This window comes from Pristiophorus japonicus, chromosome 24, assembly GCF_044704955.1.
Source record: "Pristiophorus japonicus isolate sPriJap1 chromosome 24, sPriJap1.hap1, whole genome shotgun sequence".
Classification (NCBI taxonomy): domain Eukaryota; kingdom Metazoa; phylum Chordata; class Chondrichthyes; family Pristiophoridae; genus Pristiophorus; species Pristiophorus japonicus.
The window spans coordinates 18,986,542-19,011,379 of NC_092000.1; the positions used below are offsets into that span (position 1 = coordinate 18,986,542).

At 48.7% G+C, this 24,838-nt stretch overlaps 1 protein-coding gene across 1 annotated transcript in view; it reads left to right on the forward strand.

The window, feature by feature from the left end:
- The first annotated feature begins 6,763 nt into the window (after positions 1–6,763).
- LOC139237770 (adhesion G protein-coupled receptor E3-like) overlaps positions 6,764–24,838 on the forward strand; it is a 32,347-nt gene continuing 14,272 nt past the window's right edge. Inside the window, exons 1-7 of the mRNA XM_070866954.1 lie at positions 6,764–6,815; positions 8,292–8,485; positions 9,232–9,402; positions 12,680–12,877; positions 14,472–14,704; positions 17,122–17,188; positions 18,491–18,582. Coding sequence (XP_070723055.1) covers positions 6,764–6,815; positions 8,292–8,485; positions 9,232–9,402; positions 12,680–12,877; positions 14,472–14,704; positions 17,122–17,188; positions 18,491–18,582 — 1,007 coding nt within the window. The remainder of the gene's footprint in view (positions 6,816–8,291; positions 8,486–9,231; positions 9,403–12,679; positions 12,878–14,471; positions 14,705–17,121; positions 17,189–18,490; positions 18,583–24,838) is intronic.

Here is a 24,838-nt window from a genome sequence, read left to right on the forward strand (position 1 = left end):
TGGCCGTGCCTTCAGCTGCCTGGGCCCCAAGCTCTGGAAATTCCTCCCTAAACCTCTCTGCCTCTCTGCCTCTCTCTCCTCCTTTAAGGCATTCCTTAAAACCTACCTCTATGACCAAGCTTTGGGTCATCTGTCACTTTACATGACTAGGTCTCAAATTTTGTTTCATAACGCTCCTGTGAAGCACCTTGGGATGATTTGCTGCATTAAAGGCGCTATATAAATAATGGCAAGTTGTTTTCCTTGTATCTGTGTGTGTTTATGTAATCAATGCACCTGTATGATCTCTGTATTTGTGTTTGTGCATGTGGAATCTGCGTAACACTGTGTGTACATGTGTGATATACATGTGACCTGTATGTACATGTGTGGTATACGTGTGACCTGTGTGTACATGTGTGGGATCTGCGTAACACTATGTATAGATGTGTGGTATATGTGTGATCTATGAGTACATGCACAATCTATGTATCCAGGTACTGGCGTCTGAAGATTCTGTGAGATGGGTGTTTCCAAGTGAACTGAAGTCAACTTCTCTTGCTCTGAAGATTTTGACACCTTATTTCTCTTCTTCTCACAGTCTCCTCGGTCGATGTTCCGCGCATTTTGCTCACTGATTAATTCAACCAATAGCCTGATCAATCAAACGTGGCAGAATCAGACTGTAGCTCTCCCTTTGCAGGTTAGTAGTGACAAATTCTCCATTGAAACGCAAGGGGTAACATCGAGGGTTGGGCTCGGGGGGAGTTTAAGAGCTCGGAATTGTTCAGCTCAGGGGCGGGTCGCTGGGGATCGCTGGCAAACGACAGAGGAACGACAGGCAGGGAAAGAGGAAGAAGCACCTCCATGGCTCAGTGGACAAATGCAGCTCGAAGCATCGGAGAATATTCCAGCACAGCCACAGCCATTCAGCCCATCAATCCTGGCCTGCGGTTTTTCTCCATAGGAGCAACCTTGTCTGGAATTAAGGTGAGAGATCAGCCATGATCTTATTGAACGGCAGAGTGGGTTCGAGGGGCCGTGTGGCCTATTCCTGCTCCTAATTCTTATGTTCTTATGAAGCTAATGTCCTGCCCGCTCCCCAAGGTCTTTAATATCCCTCCTTCTCCTCAAGCATTTACTAATTCCCTTTATAAAGTGCAAATGGACTCTGTTTCAGCAACAGTCGGCACCAGAGAACATCACAATCGATAGATTGTTTTTAACCACCTTTCCGAGACTCACCAGTTTGTGTCCTCGCACTGGAATCTTGCCGATCGTTGGAAATCCCGAGTGTAGACCCGAGTGACCTTGGACTGAGGTCACGGGGTGTCCAGTGATTGGCTCCAAGCTTTCTGTGACCAATGGACACACGGGACATTGTCCAGCCCACCAATGAAATGATCATTGCTCATTGGAAATTGACTGGTTTTGTTTCAGTGCTGCCCTCCTCCCAGGAGGGGCGAGAGTGGGGGCATCGGTTGTGATGTTGGGTCTGGTGGCACGAGGCTCATGCCCAATATCACCCTATGGGCCCAGGCAAGAATCGAGCCAATCAGAAACCACCTATCATTATTTACCCTATCATAACCTTGAAGTCCTCTATGTGGTCACCCCCTCAAACCTCTCCACTCCATTGGAAAAAGCTCAAGGAACATCAGCCTAGATTTTGTGCTCAAGTCTCTGGAGTGGGGCTTGAGCCCTCAACCTTCTGACTCAGAGGCGAGAGTGCTGCCCACTGAGCCACGGCTGCTGTCCACTGGGTCCGTGTGTGGAGCTACCAAAGGAACTGTGACGATCTTTGTTATCCGTTATCTGTCTTCACTGGGATGGAAGTGAAATGCTTTGTCCTCCACAGCAAATCATTTCAACCACCAATGATCTTCTCGGGAATGACTCCCTGTGGGACGGCATGGAAAGGAAAGAGCGGCTCCTGTCAGCGTCCACCTTCCTGCAGTCCATGGAAAAGTTGGCCATTGTTGCCGTTCTGCACTCACCGGGTGACAAACTGATAAGGAATTCATCTGAAAATATCGGTGAGTTCAAAATAAGATATTTTACACAATGGATTTTCTTGAGGCAGCTGTGTGTGCGTTGTGTCAGAATCTTATAGGTTTCAATAAGATCACCTCATGGTTCTAAACTCCAATGAATATTTGGCTTCCCACAGCAAAGTAATTAGGAAGGCAAATGCAATATTGGCCTTTATTGCAAGGAGGGTGGAGTATAAAAGTCCTGCTACAACTGTACAGGGTGTTGGTGAGACCACACCTGGAGTACTGCGTACAGTTTGAATCCTATTTAAGGAGGGATATGCTTGCATTGGAGGCAGTTCAGAGAAGGTTCATGAGGTTGATTCCTGGGATGAGCCGATTGTCTTATGAAGAAAGGTTGAGCAGGTTGGACCTATACACCTTGGAGTTTAGAAGAATGAGAGGGGAACTTATCGAATCATATAAAATTATTAGAGGGCTTGAGGGTAGATGCAGAGAGGATATTTCCCCTCGTGGGGGAATCTAGAACCTGGGGGCATAGTTTCAGAATAAGGGGCCGCCCATTTAAAATGGAAATGAGGAGGTTCACCAGACTGATTCCCAGGATGGCAGGACTGACATATGAGGAGAGACTGGATCGACTGGGCCTGTATTCACTGGAGTTTAGAAGAATGAGAGGGAATCTCATAGAAACATATAAAATTCTGACGGGACTGGACAGGTTCGATGCAGGAAGAATGTTCCCAATGTTGGGGAAGTCCAGAACCAGGGGTCACAGTCTAAGGATAAGGGGTAAGCCATTTAGGACCGAGATGAGGAGAAACTTCTTCACTCAGAGAGTTGTTAACCTGTGGAATTCTCTTCCCTAGAGAGTTGTTGATGCCAGTTCGTTAGATATATTCAAGAAGGAGTTGGATATGACCCTTACAGCTAAAGGGATCAAGGGGTATGAAGAGAAAGCAGGAAAGGGGTACTGAGGTGAATGATCAGCCATGATCTTATTGAATGGTGGTGCAGGCTCGAAGGGCCGAATGGCCTACTCCTGCACCTATGTTCGATGTTTCTATGAGGAGGAAGTTCTTCTCTGAGGGCCATGAATCTTTGGAATTCTCTACCCCAGAGTGCTGTGGAAGCTGGGTCATTGAATATTTTTAAGATGGAGATGGACAAATTTTTGAACGATAAGGGAGTCAAGGGTTATGGGGAATGGGCAGGGAAGTAGAGTTGAGGTGAAGATCAGATCGGCCATGATCTTATTGAATTGTGGAGCAGGCACAAGGGGCTAAATGGCCGACTCCTGCTTCTATTTCTAATGTTCTTAAGAGGAATAACATGTACTGACCTTCTACATAATACCCAGAATGTAGAATCTGTCCTAAAATATTCAGTGATTCTATAATCCCTGGGATATAATTAGATCATTTTTGTCAAGATACTTGTGATTCTGAATCCGAAACATTTCAAACGCAAGACCCTTGGGTCTTATGTAACAGAAACGTTGGCACTCCTGGGGCCTCACTGAATTGAACCAGTGAAAAGCTGGGCCATAAAGACCAGGTTTCTTGCCCGGTCTGTCCTGAGTGAGCTGGGCTCAGGTGGATTGCCCCAAGGGCACTGTACCTCGACCAACGGTGGGAACGGAGGATTAGGGAGTTACAGTCGAGCCCATTCCCGTCCTCACCAGAGATCCAAACACAGGCCCTTCCAGCAGAAACGCAGTCTGGTTTCCCCCTCCATAGACTGCTGGCACTTGTTGTCAAGGCTCACACACGAATAATGACCACTTCAGCAAGGTACCAGAAAGTGAGCAGTGTCTGGAACTCTAGCACCAGAAGGATTCTGGATCGGGACTGAATCCAGTTCCACCATCTGGGTTAAGTTTGTTTGAATCTCCAATATTCATCCCGTAGTTTACAGAGAGCCGTTTTCGATGGTATGAGGACCTAAGTGAGCTCAAGCTCCTAAAAGCTCTGACCCCATCCCAAATTGAAAGGTTGGGCCATCTGCCGAGTGGCTGGGAACTGCCACGAGTCTCGTTGAGACCTTGTGAAAGGCCCCAAAAGCTCTTCAGATAATTGATCCCAGAGGGGATTAAGAATTTCTTGTCCCACCAAATGACTCCTTCCCAGAGCTAAATGGTTTCTTTACCCCTGTTTTCTCCCACCTCGGCTGGGTTTTGGGAGGACTTATGGTGGAGCACCGTGGCTCACTCCATCTTCCCAGGGGGGATCGGGGCAATCATCGCTCAAATGCCTGTGGCCCACCCCGACTATAAAGATGGTTATTCCCATTTCCCACCATTCGGAGCGGGGTCAGAATCTTCAGGCTTGGGTGGACTTTGGCCTCTCTCTGCCTCACTGGGGGAATGGGGCCATTGGAAACCGGCCCAACTGTTTTCAGGAGAGAATTGGTGAAGAAAGTATCTAAGAGCTGACAAGGAGCAATGATGAAGTAGAATCACGATGTTTAGATGGCGTGTTGCACTGAATTTGATGCTTTGGAGTTCTGTACTCATCAATGTCTGAGTTGGTGATGCTGGGGTTTGGAAATTCTTCAATTTCAGGCACCCGGTGTGATCATCAGACATCCCGAGGTCAGTGGGGCATCAGGAGCAGCGAGTTCAGGTCTGGGTCCCCCACCTCAGCAAGGATATATTGGCCTCAGAGCGGATGCAGAGCAGATTCACCGGAATGATCCCGGGGCTAAAAGGGTTAAATTATGTGGACAGGTTGCATAGACTGGGCTTGTATCCCCACTAGCAGATTGTCGAAATCCTTTTTACCTCAGACACCACCAGTCAGCAAAAAGAGGAAAATATAATTCCCTCATTGAACCCAGGCTTCAGAAATGAGAGGCCAGTGTCTGACCCAATGAGCCACCCAGTCCATTGTGTTGCTTTTCGTTGAATCATAAAATAATACAGCACAGAAGGAGGCCATTTGGCCCATCGTGCCTGTGCCAGCTCTTTGCAAGAGCTATTCAATTAGTCCCATTCCTCCACTCGCTCCCCATAGCCCTGCAAATTTTTCCCTTTCAACTATTTATCCAGTTGCCCTTTGAAAGTTACTATTGAATCTGCTTCCAGCGCCCTTTCAGGCAGATCATAACAACTCGCTGCGTAAAATAAACATTTCTCCTCATCTCCACTTTGGTTCTTTTGCCAACTATCTTATGAACTGTAATGTATGCACTGGTGAGTATGCTCACAGGTTTGTAGAGCTGTTGAGTTGTGAGTGGCTTAGCCAGTCACGTGATGTTCACAAGACTCAATAAAACCCCAGCCAGTTGGGTTCGGGGGATCCACGATGAGGCAGGTAGGTGGTTGTGAACCTGGTGGATGAACTGGTAATGTGTAGTGTGATTGCAAAACCTTTGCTAATAAACCAACTAGTTCTTAATAGCAATGTGTTGCGATGAATTGTTAAGCAAAGAACCCATGAAGCAAATACATTACATGAACAGAATCATCCTTTTATCCCGGTGCTGTTTGCATCTGTTGAACTGACAGATTGGGCCGAAACAATATGACGGCAGAATGTGAGCAAATCTCACTCCTGCACCACACGTTACAGAGTTTGCTTTCTTTCACTGCTAGATCTGGAAGCTAGAGTTTTTCGAGGGGAGAACAGTTCGGCCCACGACAGAGTAAGTTTACAGGCGAAGAGCACCGTGATGGATATTTATCGCCGTACAGTCACCGGAGGAACCGCAACGGGTAAATCTATCGGTAATCTCTCCATTCCTTCAGTTGCGCTCAGCAAACACCTCTGCAGGTTGACACGTTTTTCTCAATGAAGTGAAGCAAAACGCACGCGTGTCGGGGCGTGCAGCCCTGGGCCTGCGGTGGGAAGCGCCGTTCGAGTTCCAAGGGGTGGGGCGATAGAGGGGGGGTTGCTCACAGGCCTGTAACCATCGTTCCCCACATGGGGGGTTGTGAGGTCCGCCATGGGCCTTTGGGAACCAGTCGGAGTCCAGCCCAGAGAGGGCACAGAATCTGAGGGGGAGTTACATCCCACCTCTTCCTTGCGTCTTCCAGCAGTTGTTGCAGAGCAGAAATGGCAGAGGCCCAGGGACAAGTTACCTGTCTCTCTTCCCACATAGTGAGGTAGGGGGGTGGAGGAGAGAATAAGGAAAACCACCATTGGAATAAAAATGGCATTAAAAGATGAATCTTCTGCCTCGACAGAAGTAGTTACAGTGGGCTTTATACCTGCTGATTGGCTTGGAGGTGCACTCTGGTCAGATTGTGTGGTCACCTCATTAATATTAGAGTATCAGTCATGGTTCAGTGCCTAGCACTCCCTCTCGCCTCGGAGTCAGAAAGTCGTAGGTTCAATTCCCACATTAGAGAAGATCCACGAGGCTGATTCCTCGTGTCAAAGGATTGAGTTACCAGAATAGACGGTAAATCGGGGCTTGAAAGGAAGAGTCTGATTGAGGCTCTTCAAGAGCTACACAAGGTATTAAATGGCTGCTTCAGGGTTTAACTGGATACTAGAATAAGGGGGCATCGGATAAAACTGGTGAAAGGAAAGTTAAGGACAGACATCTGGAGGAACTTCTTCAGCCAGAATGATCTCCTGGGAGGTGTAGTCTGATTAAAGAGACAGTGTCAGTCGCCTCCCGAAAACATGCCCATCTTTCCCGCAATTCGATGTTTGAATCCCTCCAATCCGGTTTCCGCGCCTGCTACAGTACTGAAATGACTCTCATCAAATGACATCCTTTGTGACTGAGACAAAGGCAAGTTATCCCTGCTCCTCCTTCGTGACTTGTCCGCAGCCTTTGACATGGTTGACCACGCTATCTTTCCCGAATGCCTCTCCACCGTCGTCCAGCTGGGTGGGACTACACTCCCCTGGTTCCATTCCTATCTGTCCAATCGTAGCCAGAGAATCACCTGCAACGGCTTCTCTTCCTGTCCCTTCCATCATTACCTTTGGTGTCCCCAAGGATCTATCCTTGGCCCCCTCCTATTTCTCATCTACATGTTGTCCCTTGGCGATATCATCCGGAAACACAGTGTCAGTTTCCACATGTACGCTGACGACACCCAGCTCTACCTCACTGCCACTCCTCTCGGCCCCTGCATGGTCTCTAAATGGTCACACTGCTTGTCCGACATGTAGCACTGGATGAGCAGAAATTTTCTCCAATTGAAAATTGGGAAGACCGAAGCCATTGTTTTCGGTCCCCGCCACAAACTCCGTTCCCTAGACATTGACTCCATCCCTCTCCCAACTCCTGTCTGAGGCTGAACCAGACTGTTCGCAACATTGGTGGCATATTTGACCCTGAAATGAGCTTTCGACCACACATCCATAGCATAACTAAGACCGCCTATTTCCACTTCCATAACATCGCCCAACTCCGCCCTTGCCTTAGCTCATCCGCTGCTGGAGTCCCCATCCTTGCCTTTGTTACCCCTAGACTTGGCTATTCCAATGCATTCCTGGCTGGCCTCCCACATTCTACCCTACATAAATTGAAGGTCATCCAAAACTCACTGCCCGTGTCCTAATTCGCACCGAGTCACGCTCGCCCATCACCCCCTGTGCTCGCTGACCTACATTGGCTCCTGTTAAAGCAACGCTTCAATTTCAAAATTCTCATCCTTAATTTCAAATCCCTCCATGGCCTCGCCCCTCCCTATCTCTGTAATCTCCTCCAGCCCCACAACCGCGCCCCCACCCCGAGATATCTGAGCTTCTCTAGTTCTGCCCTCCTGAGCACTCCTGATTTTAATCGCACAACCATTGTTGGCAGTGCCTTTTGTTGCCTAAAGCTCTGGAACTCCCTCCCTAAACCTCTCTGCCTCTCTGCCTCTCTTTCCTCCTTCAAGGCAGTCCTTAAAACCTCCCTCTTTGACCAAGCTTTTGCTCACCTGTGCTAATTTCTACTTATGCGGCACGGTGTCAAATTTTTATCTTACAACACTATTGTGAAGCGCCTTGGGACGTTTCACTATGTTAAAGGCGCTATATAAATACAAGTTGTTGTTTTCAGATGACCTGATGGAAGGGAAAATAGGTCATCTGTCTCGGTGGAGGAACTAAACCAAACGGCCTCCCCAATCTGGGATCTTACTATTCCTTACTGCCTTTATTGCACTGCCGCAATCGGCTGCTCTCCAATCCTCTGTTTCTATATCTTGCGAATGTCTACAAATCCCACTGGATTTGGCCGCAATCTTTTCCGGGAAGCCGGCCGTGACCTGGTCCAGTTCCACAGCAGGAGTTACGTGTATGTTTTGGCCATCGCCTCCCCTGTGGATTTCACTCCGGCGTTAGTAACGTTTGACTCTCCCTCCCGGGGCAGATGTTGCTGCTGTGGCTTTGATCGCCTACAAGAACATGGATTCCATCCTGAATGGAAGTGTTTTCAACCTCAGCACCGCCGGTGGGAAACCAAAGCCATTTCGACTGATCTCAAATGTAGTTTCAGCCACGATAACTAACAGGGACAAGCATGGACTCGACCCGACAGTGAACTTCACTTTCAAGCACACAGAGGTTTGTAACGCGTTGTGCCAGTTTGTGTACAGTTTGTCACAGATTGGATCACGGATACCATCCTTGTTTCTCCATGAAATTCATGCAGTGAAACAGCAGCTCTGGGTTTAAAGACTAACCAGGTATTTCTGTCCGGTGAGCCAATTTAGTGAAACAGCGGAAAGATCACTGGGCTGAGAATGAGTCTGTTAACCTGCCAATTTTATTGTTACGTCACATAATAGTACGTGACATATGGACCAGACCAGTGGGTCGGCTGTGAGACAAAACAACTCATTCATGATGCAGAGTACATAAATAAATAAATGGGAATTATTTATTTATTTTCATTAGAGTTTGTGAAAATTGTCCCCCCTCCCTCAGTTTTATCCCCTCCTCTTTGAAGATCCTGACTCTTACTTGGGTGCAGCCTCCCATTCCTTCACTCCATCATCTGTTCCTGCTGTGTGAAGGTAGACAGTGTCAGCAGGTTATTGGCTGGTGGAGAGCATTGCCGCTGACCTTTGACCTGCTCCTACCCATTGTTCACACTGAGGCTGGTTGTAGTCCACCAACTCCTGCCTGGGCTGAGATGGACTAATTCAACACGGACCCGGAGTGGAGCCTGAGGCGTTGCCTTCTGTGTGGCTCAGTACCACACTGGGCTGATGCCTTTCCCCACTGAGCGGTACACATACCATCTACTTGCCCGGTTACAGCTGGCTCGGTAACTGCGGATGGTAAAATGTAATCCCTGCTCTCCACAGGAAGCTATTCGTGATTGGACAATGCACTGCGTCCACTGGAATTATGCAGCTGGGAAAAGTTACTGGTCTCCCAGCGGATGCACTGTGGGAGCTTCCAACGGAATGGAGACCCAGTGCCGATGTAATCACCTCTCCAGCCTCGCTCTGCTGATGACTCCTTTCAAACGCCAGGTACAAATGTTTATTCACCAATATTCTTCACGGTTAGTACTAAATTCATGGCAACGAAACACAGCAGCATTGATGGCTCATGTAGCCCCTGAATGGTGTAGTGAGGGTGAGGGACAACTGTCCGATGTTGTGCTACAATGAAAGTTCCTGGATTGTGGGATTTAGATGCATCTGGGTGATGGACCAAGGCCCACAGTGCAGGACAGTACCAGGGCTGGAAATAGTGGGAGAGAAGAGGGGATGAATCAATAAATAGCGATGGATGACACTAAGATTGGATTGTACAAGCCTGTAGGTTATAGGATGGAGCTGAAGACTGAAGGAGGTAGGGAGTTCCATAGTTTGTGAGTTCTTGAAAATTATGACTTAGAGTGGGCGATGTGCTGGAAAATCCTCCACAAAACTGAGAAGATGCACCTATCAGAAAGGCCAAACTGGCTGGAGCTCATTTCTCTAGAAACGAGAAGGCTGAGGGGTGACCTAATAGAGGTCTTTAAAATTTTGAAGAGGTTTGACAGGGTAGATGTAGAGAAGATGTTTCCACTTGTGGTGGAGACCAAAGCTAGAGGCCATAAATATAAGAACATCGCAAATGAATCCAATAGGGAATTCAGGAGAAACCCAGAGAGTGGTGAGAATGTGGAACTCACTACTGTTGGAGTAATTGAGGCAAATACCATCGATCCACTTTTGGGGAATCTGAGGGAGAAAGGAATAGAAGGTTATGCTGATAAGGTTAGATGAAGAGGTGTTAGAGGAAGTTTATGCACCGGCACAGACCAGTTGGGCCGAATGTCTTGTTTCTGTGCTGTGCATTCGATGTCATTCTGTGATATGGGAACAGTATTCAAGCCTTAAATGGGGACGGGATTTTTAGTGAATTTAAGGACAAGTGATGAGCATGATAGGAGGATTAAAGCTTCTCGAAGACCGATTTAGTGATGGAGAAGATGTGGGAGATCCAGTTAAGGATTAGACAGAGAGTGAGGCCTAGAATGTCTCCAGGTGACGCAGCAGTAAAGGGTAAGCGATGGACTTGCATATCATGTAAATATGTGCCACTCACAAGCATTGAACCATATCAGTGACCATACTTACTCCACCATCTACAAGGCTCAAGTCAGAAATGTGATGGTTCACTTCCGAACATAGGAACAGGAGGAGGCCATTCTGCCCCTCGAGCTTGTTCCGCCATTCAATTAGATCGTGGCTGATCTGTATCTTAACTCTGTTTACCCGCCTTGGTTCTGTAACCCATAATACCCTTGCCTAACATAACTCTATCAATCTTTTTGAAATTTACAATTGATCCCCAGCCTCAACAACTTTTTCAGGGAGCGAGTTCCAGATTCCTTTGTCTGAAGAAATATTTCCTGACATCACCCCTGAACAGCCTGGCTCTAATGTTAAGGTTATGTCCCCTTGTTCTGGACTACCTCACCAGAAGAAATAGTTTCTCTCTACCTACCCTATCAACTCTTTGAATCCTCTTCAACACCTCAATTAGACGACCCCTTAATCTTCTATACTCGAGGGAATACACGCCTAGTCTATACAATCTGTCTTTACAATCACACCCTTTTAGCCCGATATTATTCTGGTATTTTGCGCACACTTGAACGTGTGCAGCTGAAACAACACTCAAGAAAGCTCGACACCATCCAGGACAGAGTGGTTCACTTGATCAGTGCCAATGTCCAACCCCTACACCGTTGGCACACTGTGGCTGGCTATGTACTGTCTACAATATGTACTGCAGCATCTCCCACCCCGTGACCTTCCCACCAAGAAGACAAGAGCAGCAATGTCACGGCAAACCACCAGCTCCAAGGTGCCCTCCAAGTCAAAGCATCCCGGCTTGGACATTTATCATTGATCTTCCATCGTCGCTGGGTCAATATCCTGGAGTTTCCCACCTTACACCCCTGTGGGAGCATCATCACCACAGCTCCAAGGAGAAGAGCCCCCAGTACCTTATCAGGACTATTAGGGATGGTCAATAAATGCAGCCATGACAACATTGCCCATGCCCCAAGAACTAATAATAAAGATGAACAAAATTGCAAACCAGTTTATAAAGAACGCACATATAGGTTTCCACATAAAGGAAGTCAAAGCAGTGACAAGGCTTGGATCGGTGGTAGAACTGCAGCCTCTAAGGTGGTAGGTCATGGCTTCAAGCCCCACTCTAGAGAATTGAGCACATCATCTAGACTGACACTTCAGTGCAGCACTGAGGGACTGCTGCACTGATGGAGGTGCTGTATTTATATGAAGCTTTATAGCAAGGCTCTATATGCCATCTCAGGTGGACATAAAAGATGCTATGTATTGGATTTTATATTGGATTAGGACTAATGCTCTTGCTCCTGTGTCCCTGCTTCTTATTCTTTATTTAATTAACAAATTTGAGAGTCCATGAGGTAGTGATATAGCTGACAGATGTTTATTAGTTAAAGACAGTACACTGAGTAATACATGCAAGCAGTGTGTCTATATACTCACCTGTAGGATACCCATTGGGGTAGTTCGAGCTTACCACTCCCCAGGCGGTTCTCAGTCTTGAGTCTCACCGAGGGTATGTTGCATTCCACAATCATACCGTTACGATACCACACCTACTTTGGTCACAGGATATGGTGTAACCCTGAACCCCATGTGCTATTCCTTTGTTCAACACTGACCTCGTTTGGTTCTGTCCAATTCCCTTCTCTCCAACCCTCTGTATTATGTTTCCCTTACATTACTTTGCTGAGTACTTTTCAACACTTGTCCTTCAGGCCTGGGTCTGTGTGTCCATGACAGCACATTGACTCCGACTCTATCTTAGTCCAGTGATATATGTTCCACCTAAGCTAAGCATTCTACTTATCTATCATTACTCTTAGCAAGTACTGCAGTTAGTTACACTTACGCCTGTTGTTTTTAATTCGGTTTTCACGTCTACTCTTGTTCAAGTAGCCTGGTCTGTATATTTAACACAATCAGTCAGTCTCTCTGCACTCACTGTAGTTCCCTCACAATGCTCTTTACCTGTGCCAGGCTGTTATCTGATTGTACCCTATCCTACACTCTGCAACTAGTTGAAGAACACCACCAAAAACAGATTATCTGATCATTTATCACAGTGCTGTCTGTGGGAGCTTGCAGTGCACAAATTGGCTGCCGCGTTTCCTATGTTACATCAGTGACTACTTCAGCAGTACCTCATTAGCTGAGGAACATTTTAGGATGTCCTGAAAGGCCCTATATAAAAGCAAGTTCTTTCTTTCTATAGGACGATCCCCTTGCTTTGACTGTAATTACATTCATTGGGATTCCCGTATCGCTGGTGTGTCTTGGAATCACCTTTGTGACGTTTGCCTTCTGCTCCAATTTAAAAAATGCCATAAATACCACCCACACGCAGCTGTGCGCGAGTCTCTTCCTGGCAGAGCTGCTGTTCATCGTGGGAATCAACAGGACCGGAAACCGGGTAAGGGACCTCTCCACAGCCAGCAACGCCCGAGATTGTGTGTGCATGTCTAAGCATATTTGTCTGTGTCTGTGTATACACGTGGTGTGCCTGTGTGTGTCCATGTACACGTATGTTTGAGCGTACATGTTTCTGGATCCATGTGCACCAACACCTTTCTTTGGTGTAACCCTCACCTCCTTCGCCCCACCATTGGCGTCCGTGCTTTCAGCTGCCTCGTCGCTCAGCTCTGGAATTGCCTCCCTAAACCTTTCCGCCTCTTCTCTCCTTTAAAACACTACCTCTTTGATCAAGCTTTTGGTTATCTCTCCTAATGTCTCCATCTTTGGCTCGGTGTAACTTTCTTTTTGCCTGATAACACACCTGTGAAGCATCTTGGGATATTTTATTTTGTTAAAGGCGCTATATAAAGGCAAGTTGTTTGTGTGCATGTATGAGGATGTGCCTGTGTGTGTATCTATGTGTGTCTGCGTCCGTGTGTGTGTGTGTGTGGCTGTGTGTGTGTTTATGTATCTGCCCATGTGCGTGTACATGTGACGTCTGTTTGCTTGTGTGTCATTTGCCTGTGTGGTGTGTCTGTTCATGGATGGGAGTATGTGTGTGTTTTTTCTGCGTGTGTCGGTATGTTTTATTTAATTCACTCTTGGGGCGTGGGCATCGCTAGCCACACCAGCGTTTATTGCCCGTTCCTAGGTGGTCTTGAGAAGGTGGTGTTGGGCCTTCTTCTTGAACCACTGTTGGGAAGTTCCAGGATTTTGACCCAGCGTTGACGAAGGAACGGCGATATATGTCCAAATCGAGGTGCTGCGTGACTTGGAGGGTAAAATGGAGGGGTTGGTGTTCCCACGCACCTGCTATCCTTGTGCTTCTAGGTGGTGGGTTTGGGAGGTGCTGCCAAAGAAGCCTTGGCGAGTTGCTGCAGTGCATCCTGTAGATGGTACACACTGCAGCCACAGTGCGCCGGTGGTGGAGGGAGTGAATGTTGAAGGTGCTGGATGGGCTGCCGATCAAATGGGCTGCTTTGTCTTGGGACGTGTGTAAATGTGTCTGGGCTTTTGTTCTGATTCGTTGCTTCTGCCTCTTGTCTAATGAATGCATTCTTTGTGTTTTGTTGGCTTGCAGTTGCCTAGCACAACAAGAACTTGCATTTATATAGCGCCTTTAACATAATAAAACGTCCCAAGGTGCTTCAGAAGGGTGTTATAAGACAAAATAATTGGCACCGAGGCACATAAGGTAATATTATTGCAAATAACCAAAAGTTTGGTCACAGAGGTCAGTTTTAAGGAGCCTCTTAAAGGAGGAAAGAGAGGCGAGAGGCTTAGGCAGGGAGTTCCAGAGCTTGGGACCCAGGCAACAGAAGACACGGCCACCGATGGTTGAGTGATTATAATCAGGGATGCTCAAGAGGGCAGAATTAGAGGAGCGCAGATATCTCGGGGGTGGTGGGGGGTGGAGGAGATTACAGAGATAGGGAGGGGCGAGGCTATGGGGGGGATTTGAAAGCGGGGATGAGAATTTTAAAATCGAGGTGTGGAATTGTGAGGCTTTGCTGTTTCAGGAAAGGCTCTCACGCTGTTTCTTGTTGTTTCAGGTTATGTGCGGGATTGTGGCGGGGTTTTTACACTACTTCTTCCTGGCAGCGTTTGTCTGGATGTTTCTGGAAGGAGTCCAGCTCTTCCTCATGGTCAGAAACATCAGGCAATTGAGGGCTCCTCACTCAGAGAAAACTGGGAGGTACATGTACTCCTGTGGCTACGGGGTCCCTGCAGTAATCGTGGTCATATCTGCTGCAGTCTATCACGATGGCTATGGGTCATCCAGACAGTAAGTAATGTGTCCTGTTATTCCAGCCTTGCCATGCATTTGTGGCCTTCCAATTGAACTTCGGCTTATATTCAATGGAATTTAGAAGAATGAGAGGGCATTTCATAGAAACGTATAAAATTCTGACGAGATTGGACAGGTTAGATGCAGGAAGAATGTTCCCGATGTTTGGGAAGTCCAGAACCAGGGGTCACACAATCTAAGGATAAGGGGTAAGCCATTTAGGACCAAGATGAGGAGAAACTTCTTCACTCAGAGAGTTGATGGCATGTGGAATTCTCTACCACAGAAAGTTGTTGAGGCCAGTTCATTAGATATATTCAAAAGCGAGTTAGACATGGCCCTTACGGCTAAAGGGATCAAGGGGTATGGAGAGAAAGCAGGAATGGGGTAAAGCGAGTTAGACATGGCCCTTACGGCTAAAGGGATCAAGGGGTATGGAGAGAAAGCAGGAATGGGGTACTGAGGTTGCATGATCAGCCATGATCATATTGAATGGTGGTGCAGGCTTGAAGGGCCGAATGACCTACTCCTGCACCTATTTTCTATGGTTCTATGTTTCTATGAACTCAAATCACTTCTCTCACCTGCGGACTCCAAACTTCTTTCTGAAATCGCAACCTTCCTTTTCTCAATAATAATAGTTAATGTTCCTCTGAGCTTCCCTCCCGTCTTCTCTTCTCCTTGTCTCTCCCCTTTCCTTCCTCTCTTCTTCTCTCTCCTCCCCTCCTTTCTGCCCCTTACGTTCTCTCCCCTCCTCTTGTACCCTCCCCTTACCTCCTCTCCTCCCTCTGCCTCTCGTCCCTCCTTACCCCACCTATCCTCGCTCCTCTCCTCTCTTCTCCCCTTCCTCTCTGCACTTTATCCTCTCCGTGCCACTCTCTCCATTCCCTGGTCAGCAATCAGGAATGGGGTCCTGGCTGATTTCCCCCCCCCCTCCACCCCCCCAACCCAGCTAATGTAGCTCCAATCCGAGTCAGATCGGCATGTACCAGGGATGTCCCTGGCCTCCAGCTCAAGTCCACATCAGGCAGTCCACTTACTAATGTAGCTACTGAGGGTCTGCACAGGGGGAGAAATATGAATTTCATAGATCCATAGAGCACAGAAGGAGGCCATTCGGCCCATCGTGCCTGTGCCGGCCGGTTTGAGCGATGGGTAAATGGACAGGCAGCTCCCTGAGGTGATGTGAGGAGGGTTGCCCAATTTGACACTGAAGGGTGCCCTCCCCGGAGGATATCCCAGCACCATTCTGGGCAGCTGCCAGTAAGCCTGTTCAACGCTCTGCACACTACCTGCAGCCGCTGGGAACACATGGACAAGAAGATTGCACAATTAATGGTAAGGAAACAAGACCCAATATGTACCACGTCTCATAGATGGCCCAAAGATTGCCTGCTGCAAAGCATTGCCTGTTCCTTGTCTACTTCTCACTCATAGAGAGAAGGAGAGAAGAGAGGCAGAAGAAAGAGAGAGATGGAGAGAGAAAGAAGGAAAGTGTTATATATGTAAACTTTATAATAGTGTAAGACTTGCCATCAGGGGGCGCACCTGTTGGAGGCCCAAGGGTCACCTGCACACCTCGTGCAAGCAAGTGTAAAAGTTTGTCTGCCTTGCTGCTTCTTCACTCTGGAGTTAGATTAAAGAGACTAAGGTCACATCAGTTTGAGCTTACAGCACACAGTCTTGTGGAGTTAATCTGAACATAACAGAAAGAAAGAGATGAAGAGAGACAGAAGGAACGAAAGAAAGAAAGGAAAGAAAGAGATGGAGAGAGACAGAAAGAAAGAAAGACGTGCATTTATACAGCACCGATTACAACCGCAGAAAGTCCAATTTGCTTCGGAGCCAATAAAGTACTTTTGAATTGTAATTACTTTTGTAATGTAGGAAACAACCATTTTGCAAACAGCAATGTGACAATGACCAGATAATCTGTTTTAATAACGTTGATTGAGGGATAAATATTGGCCAGGACTCCTGCTCTTCTTCGAAATAGTGCCGTTCGATGTTTTACATCCACGCGAAAGGGCAGACGAGGCCTCGGTTTAACGTCTCATCCGAAAGCCGGATGAGCCCCATGCACCACAGCACAGGCCCCACAGATAACAAGGGGCAACGGGTTCCAAACCCACTCCGGACCCACGGACTCTGCCCCTGGTTTTACACCACTCTCTGCGCTTGTTGCGTTCCTGAGAAACTGTCACCCGGGACTTATTAATGTCGGCATTTACTGAGGGCTGAATGTCACCTCAATGTCAATCTGTGAGCGGCCAGCACACGGGACGTTTTATCATCCAATCAGTGAGCGGGGTTTGAGAATATTCCTGCGGGATGAATCTCCTGCGATTGGCGGTTTGCGCTCTCGTGTGCCCCTCAGCGATCCGGTACATTCACTTTCTCCTCTTAACTTCCAGCTGCTGGATCTCCACAGACAGAGGATTCATCTGGAGTTTCCTGGGGCCCGTGTGCCTGATAATTGCGGTAATTATATACCGTCCATATCCAGATTCTGGGGTTTTATTTGTGACACGTTGCATCACATGATTATGTGTGAAATGTGCAGTAAACTCCTGCTCTGTTTGTGTATCTAACTTCACCCCAGTTACAGTAATAAGCAAATTGCCCCTCATCTGTACCCCATGGTCTCTCCCCCCACAGCACCTCTCCCCCACAGTGCCTCTCCCCTGCCCCCCCACAGCCTCTCTCTCACCCCCCACAATCTCTCTCCCCACAGCCTCTCTCACCTCCCTCGCCCCCCCACAGCCTCTCCACATTGCCCTCCCCCTACCCCCACAGCCCCTCCTCCCCCCTCCCCCACAGCCTCTCCTCCCCCTCCCCCACAGCCCCTCCTCCCCCCTCCCCCTCACCCACAACCTCTCCACCTCCCCCAAACATTTTACCCCCTTCCCCCAAACATTCTACTCTCTCCACCCCACAGCCTCTCAACCCCCAACAGCCTCTCCCCCTCCCCCGACAGCCTCCCCCCTCACAGCTTCCTCCCCTCCCCACAGCCTCTCCCCTTCCCCCATAGCCTCTCCTCCTCCCCCACATTCTCCCCCCTTCCTCCACAGCCTCTCCCTCACCCACAGCCTCTCCCCCACCTCCCATAGCCACTCTCGCCCCCTCCCCGGCCCACAACCTTTCCCCCCACTACAGCCTCTCCTCCCCACCATAGCCACACTCCCCCCCTTCCCCCACAGCTTCTCTTCCCCCCTTTTCCCCACAGCCTCCACTCTTCCCCCACAGCTTCTCTTCCCCCCTTTTCCCCACAGCCTCCACCCTTCCCCCACAGCCTCTCCCCCTCCCACAGTCACTCTCCCCCCCCACCCACAGCCTCACCCCCTTCTCCCACAGTCTCTCTTCCCCACAGCCCCCCCTCTCACAGCCTCTCTCCCCCACAGCCCCCCTTCCCCCACAGCCTCTCTCCCTCCCCTCCCCCCACAGCTTCTCCCCTCCGCCTCCACCCCACAGCCTCACTCCCCCCCACCACCGCCTCTCTCTCCCCCTCCCACAGCCACTCTCCCTCGCACTTGTCAACTCTCCTCTCCCCACCACCTGAAGGCTCCCTCCCCAAAATCAGTCACTTTAGAGAAAAAAGGGAAAATATCAGACAAAGAGATTGTTGGCAAGGAGGCCAGTTTGAAGGCCCGCCCAGCATATGTGGTGGGTGAGCATCAGTTGATGAATGTGAGGAATTGAAGAGTTAACGAGGGGCTGATTCCAGATACAACCCACCAGAACCTGTTGACGATCAGCCAACACATGTCTTCAAATCTTCCGCAGGTCAACACACTGCTGTTCCTCACAATACTCTGGATATTGAAAAAAGAAGTTTCTAAGCGTGACACTCAAGTGTCTAAACTTCAGGACACGAGGTGAGTGTCACCCCTCTAGGACTTTTCAGAAAACTCTGGAGCCAATAAATATTTGGAAGTTTATAGGAAGATTTATAAAATGAAAATGTGCAGGGCTGTGGGGAAAGAGCGGGGAGTGGGACTAATGGGATAGATCTTTCGCCGAGCCGGCACAGGCACGATGGGCCGAATGGAGAGAAGGTCACTGATGAAGAAGCTGGAGATTATTGGGCCGATGATGTTGGGCAGAGGAACGCCTGCAGTGATGTTCTGGGGCTCAAATGATAGGCCTCCAACAACCACAACCAATTTTCTTTGTGCAGGGTATGTGGGACATTTTCCTCTGATCCCCATTGACCAGTTTTACTCGGGCTCCTTGGTGCCATATTCTGTCGATTGCTGACTTGGTGTCAAAGGCAATCACACTGACCTCACATCTGGAGCAAGGGTTCAATCAGGCCTGCAGTCCTGACAGAACTCAAACTGAGCCTCGGTGAGCTGGTTGTTGGTGAATAGTTGACGCTTGACACCACAGTTAAAGACACTTTACTGATGATAGGCTGGGTTTGTTCTTATTGGAACAGAGGTTGAGAGGAGACCTCATTGAGGTGTACAAAATATTGAGGGGCCTGGACATAGTGGATAGTAAGGACCTATTTCCTTTGGTGGAGAGGTCCATTACAAGGGGGCATAGTTTTAAGGTGGTTGCTGGAAGGTTTAGAGGGGATTTGACGGGGAGGGGGACTTCTTTACGCAGAGGTTGTGGGGATCTGGAATTTGCCTGGAAGAGCGGTGGATGCAGAAACCCTCACAACTTTTAAGAGATGGTTGGATGGACACTTAAAGTGTTACGGACCTAGAGCTGGTAATTGGGATTCGACTGGATGACCTTTTGTTGGATGGCGCAGTTATAATGGTAAGTACTGCAGGGAACAGAATACGGCCAGGGTGATCGCCTGGACCAGTTTTGATCGCCTGGATGGGTCGGAGAGGAATTTTCCCAGATTTTTTTCCCCTAAATTGGCCTGGGTTTTGATCTGGTTTTTGCCTCTCCCAGGTGATCACATGGCTCCGGCTGGGGTGGAGTGTAGAATGTTTCAGTGTAAGGGGTGTCGCAGTTGTGTGGGGCGGACTGGTTGCGCTGGGTGCTCTTTACTTTTCCACCATTGTTCATTGTTCATAGGTTTATATGTAACCTTCAGGGCTGCTGACCGAGGGCCGTGTGGCTCTTTGTCGGCCGGCGCGGACAGGTAAATGCCAGTGATGGAGCTGTACTGGAACAGCTTGCCTAGAGATGCGGCTAGTATTGGAGCACAGGTCTTCAGCACGACAGCCGACACATTGCCCCGTTGCCTTTTCCATGTCCAGTGCACTCAGCCGTTTCTTGATGCCATGTGGAATAAATCGAATTGGCTGAAGACGGTTTCTGCGATGCCAGGGACCTCAGGAGGAGGCCGAGATGGATTATCCACTCGGCACTTCCGGCTGAAGATGGTTGCAAATGCTTCAGTCATGTCTTTTGCTGGGCTCCGCTGTTGTTGAAGGTGAGGATGTTCATGGAACCTCCTTCTCCCGTTAGTTGTTTAATTGCCCACAGCCATTCCTGACTGGATGTGGCAGGACTGCAAAGCTTTGATCTCATCCATTGTTTGTGGGATCATTTAGCTCTGTCCAGAGCATTTGCATCCACTGTTCAGCGTGCATATCGTCCTGTGTTACATAAGAACATAAGAATTAGGAGCAGGAGTCGGCCATACGGCAACTCGAGCCTGCTCCGCTAGTCATAGAATCATAGAAATTTACAGTATGGAATGAGGCCATTTCAGCCCATCGTGTCTGCGCCGGCCAACAAAGAGCTATCTAACCTAATCCCATTTTCCATCTCTTGGTCCGTAGCCCTGTAGGTTACGGCACTTCAAGTGCACATACAAGTACTTTTTAAATGTGGCGAAAGTTCCTGGTTCTACCACCCTTTCAGGCAGTTAGTTCCAGACCCCCACCACCCTCTGGGTGAAAACATTTCCCCTCAAATCCCCTCTAAACTTTCTACCAATTACTTAAAATCTATGCCTCCTGGTTGTTGACCCCTCTGCTGCGGGAAACAGGTCCGTCCTATCCATTCAATAAGATCATGGCTGATCTGTGCTGCACCTTCACCAGGTTGGTGCTGGTTAGTCTCTGGCTCGATGGTAATGGTAGAGTGAGGGACATGCTGGGCCATGAGGTTAGATTGTGATGGAATATAATTCTGCTGCTGTTTGCCCACAGCACCTCATGGGTGCCCACTATTGAGCTGCTAGATCTGTTTTTATACTATTCCACTTAGCACAGTGGCAATACTACACGAGTGTGTGCTCAGTGTGAAGACAGGACTTCGTCTCCACAAGGACTGTGCACTGGTCTCTCCTACAATGCTGTCAGGGACAGACACAGCTGCCCACACATAAACCAGGTCAAACAGGTTATTACTGTTGTGTATGGAGAAAGAGTCAGACTGAACACTGTGAGCACAAAGTAAAGTGTGACCTTAGACTTTTATTGCAGGTCTCCAGATTGCCTCTCCAACCTGTGAAGCCTCCTTAAATACCTATGCTCCCAAGGGATTATGGGATCCCTTGGGACTCAAGGGGATGAGTCCTCTGGTGGCTGTACAGGGTAAATACAAGTATACATATATAACAACACTCCCCCCTCCCCCGCCAAAGTCAATAGTGTAATTATTTACAATGTGAGTCAATCTGGGGCCCTTCTTGCCCTGGTTGATCGTCCCGGGGTGAAAGCTGGTGTTGTTGAATCATTTGTTGGGCCCTCACTGGGCTGCTCTGCAGCTGGCCTTGCTGGGTCGACTGGTGTGTTGGGCCCTGCTGAGCTGCTGTGGCTGATGGGTTCTGCTTCGTGGTCAACCGTGGTGCCAGTTGCCATTGGTGTGTATGTTGGGGGATCAAAAAAGGTAGGGTCCAAGGTGGGTTGCTCAGGATAGTCCGTGAATCTGAGTTTGATTTGGTCCAAGAGTTTCTGGTGAATGAGTCCATTTGAAAGTTTGACCCGAAACAACCTGCTCCCCTCTTTGGCTACGACAGTACCGGGAAGCCACTTGGGACCATGTCCATAATTTGATACAAATACAAGATCATTGATTTCAATCTCGTGTGACACATTTGCACTATCATGGTATGCACTTTGTTGAAGCCGCCTGCTCTCTACCTGTTCATGAAGATCAGGGTGAACTAACGAGAACCTTGTCTTAAGTGCTCTTTTCATGAGCAGTTCAGCAGGTGGGATCCCAGTGAGTGAGTGTGGTCTCGTGCGGTAGCTAAGCAGAACTCGGGAAGATGAGTCTGAGTTACCCTCTTCAAGCCTTGCTTGATGGTTTGCACTGCTCTCTCTGCCTGACCATTGGACGCTGGATTAAACGGGGCAGATGTGACATGTTTGATCCCGTTATTGGTCATGAATTCTGTGAACTCAGCACTGGAAAAACATGGCCCCTTGTCGCTCACCAGGACATCGGGTAAGCTGTGTGTGGCAAACATGGCCCCCAGGCTTTCAGTATTGGCAGCCGACGTGCTAGCCGACATTATCTCACATTCGATCCACTTGGAGTATGCTCCTAGAACCACAAGGAACATTTTACCCAAGAATGGGCCTGCAAAGCCGACGTGTACCCTAGACCCTAGTTTATGGTTTGGAGGGCCAAGACCATAAACTTAGCAGCGCCTCCCTGGGTACACTGCTTAACTGCGAGCATGTATTACATCTGTGAACGCAGGACTTTAAAGTCCACATCCATACCGGGCCACCACACGTAGAATCTGGCAATCGCTTTCATCATTACGATGCCTGGATGGGTACTGTGGAGGTCATTGATGAAGGTGTCTCTGCCCTTCTTGGGGACCACTACTCGATTGCCCCACAGAAGGCAGTCTGCCTGTATAGACATTTCATCTTTGCACCGCTGGAACGGCTTTATCTCTTCCTGCATTTCCACTGGGACAGTGGACCAGCTCCCGTGAAGCACACAGCTTTTGATTAGAGATAATAAGGGGTCCTGGCTAGTCCAGGTTTTGATCTGCCAGACAGTGACGGGTGATTGCTCACTCTCATGGCTAGATCTGCGGGCTGCACCATTTCCACACCCGTGGTGGGCAATGGCAGCCTACTGAGAGCATCGGCGCAGTTTTCTGTGCCTGGCCTGTGGCAGATGGCGTAGTTGTATGCGGACATGAGCGCCCATCTCTGGATGCGGGCCGATACATTGGTATTTACCCCTTTACTCTCGGAGAACAGGGATATAAGTGGCTTCTGGTCAGTTTCCAATTCGAATTTTAGCCCAAACAGGTATTGATGCATTTTCTTTACCCCATAGACACACGCTTACACTTCTTTCTCAATCATGCTGTAGGCTCTCTCAGCCTTAGACAGACTCCTGGATGCATAAGCAACCGGTTGCAGTTTTCCGAAATCATTAGCTTGTTGCAATACACACCTGATGCCATATGACGACACATCACATGCTAGAACCAAACGCTTACATGGATCATACAACACAAGCAATTTGTTTGAGCATAACAATTTTCTCGCTTTTACAAAGGCATTTTCTTGGCTTTTGCCCCAAACCCATTCGCCCTCTTTTCGTAGTAAGACATGCAATGGTTCTAACAGTGTTCTGAGATCCGGTAAGAAGTTACCAAAGTAGTTCAGGAGTCCCAGAAATGACCGCAGCTCCGTCACGTTCTGTGGCCTCGGTGCATTCTCGATTGCTTCTGTCTTCGCGTTGGTGGCCTGATGCCATCCGCCACAATCCTCCTTCCCAGGAACTCCACTTCAGGCACCAGGAAAATGCACTTCGAGCGTTTTAACCTGAGCCCCATGCGGTTGAGTCGACTAAGATCCACCTCCAGGTTCTGCAGATGCTCGACTGTGTTCCGACCTGAGACCAAGATGTCGTCCTGGAAGACCATGGTGTGCGGGACCGACTTCAGTAAGCTTTCCATGTTTCTCTGGAATATCATCGCCGCCGAACGGATTCCAAACGGGCATCTGTTGTAAACAAAAAGAGCTTTACGCGTGTTGATGCAGGTGAGGGCCTTCGATGATTCCTCCAGTTCCTGCGTCATGTAGCTGAAGTCAGATCCAGCTTTGTGAACGTCTTTCCTCCTGCCAGCATTGAAAAGAGGTCGTCGGCTTTTGGTTGTGGGTATTGGTCCTGCAGGGAGAAATGATTGATAGTTACTTTGTAATCGCCACAGATTCTGACGGTGCCGTGTCCCTTGAGGACTCGGACGATAGGACTGGCCCACTCGTTGAACTCGATCAATGAAATGATGCCCTCTCGTTGCAGCCGGTTTGAACCAGTGAAGGAAATTTGTTTAAGATCTGGGCACAAGAAGTGTCTTCAGCGGGCGATAGCGCTCGGACGTTGTCCCAGTTCCAGCGTATCTTTCCCAGCCAGCTCCTGCTGAGCAGCGTGGGACCGTCGCCCGATACCCCCCAGAGTGGTAGCTTGTGCACCGCTCCATCGTAGGAGACCTTTACAGTAGCACTGCCGATTACAGGAATCAGTTCTTTCATGTAAGTTCTTAATTTCGTGCAAACTGGAGTTAAGACTGGCCTTGAGGCCTTGTTGCACCACAACCTTTCAAAAGTCTTTTTGCCCATGATGGACTGGCTCACGCCCATGTCCAGCTCTATTGACACCAGGAGTCCATTTAGTTCAACATTCAGCATTATCGGGGGACAATTCGTGGTGAATGTGTGCACCCCATGTACCTCTGCCTCCTCGATCTGAGGCTCTGGTTCGTCGTGATCCTCCGTGGATATCTCCTCCTCTGCAACATGGTGGTTTGCACGTTTAATAGGCTTAGCAACTCACCTGCACACTTGTTGGAGGTGTCCCATTGTTCCACAGCCCTTGCACACGTACTCTTTGAATCGGCATGAATGGAAACGATGATCACTCCCGCAGCGTCAACAAGGTGTTAATGGCCTTGCACTCATCAACCTTGATGGTGGACTCTGAGACATCTGCAGACGTGTAGCTGCAGGTATGTGTGACCTGCCCTGTACGCTACGATTCGAAAACAACATCACTTTGTTCACAGTACTTGTAGCAGTACTTGTGTGCTGAGAGATTTGCTTTGTATTGTCACTGGTGGCAATGAATGCCTGGGCTATCGCTATGGTCTTACTCAAGGTTGGGGTTTCTACAGTCAAAAGTTTGCGAAGTATGGTTTCGTGGCCAATGCCAAGTACGAAAAAGTCTCTGAGCATGTGCTCC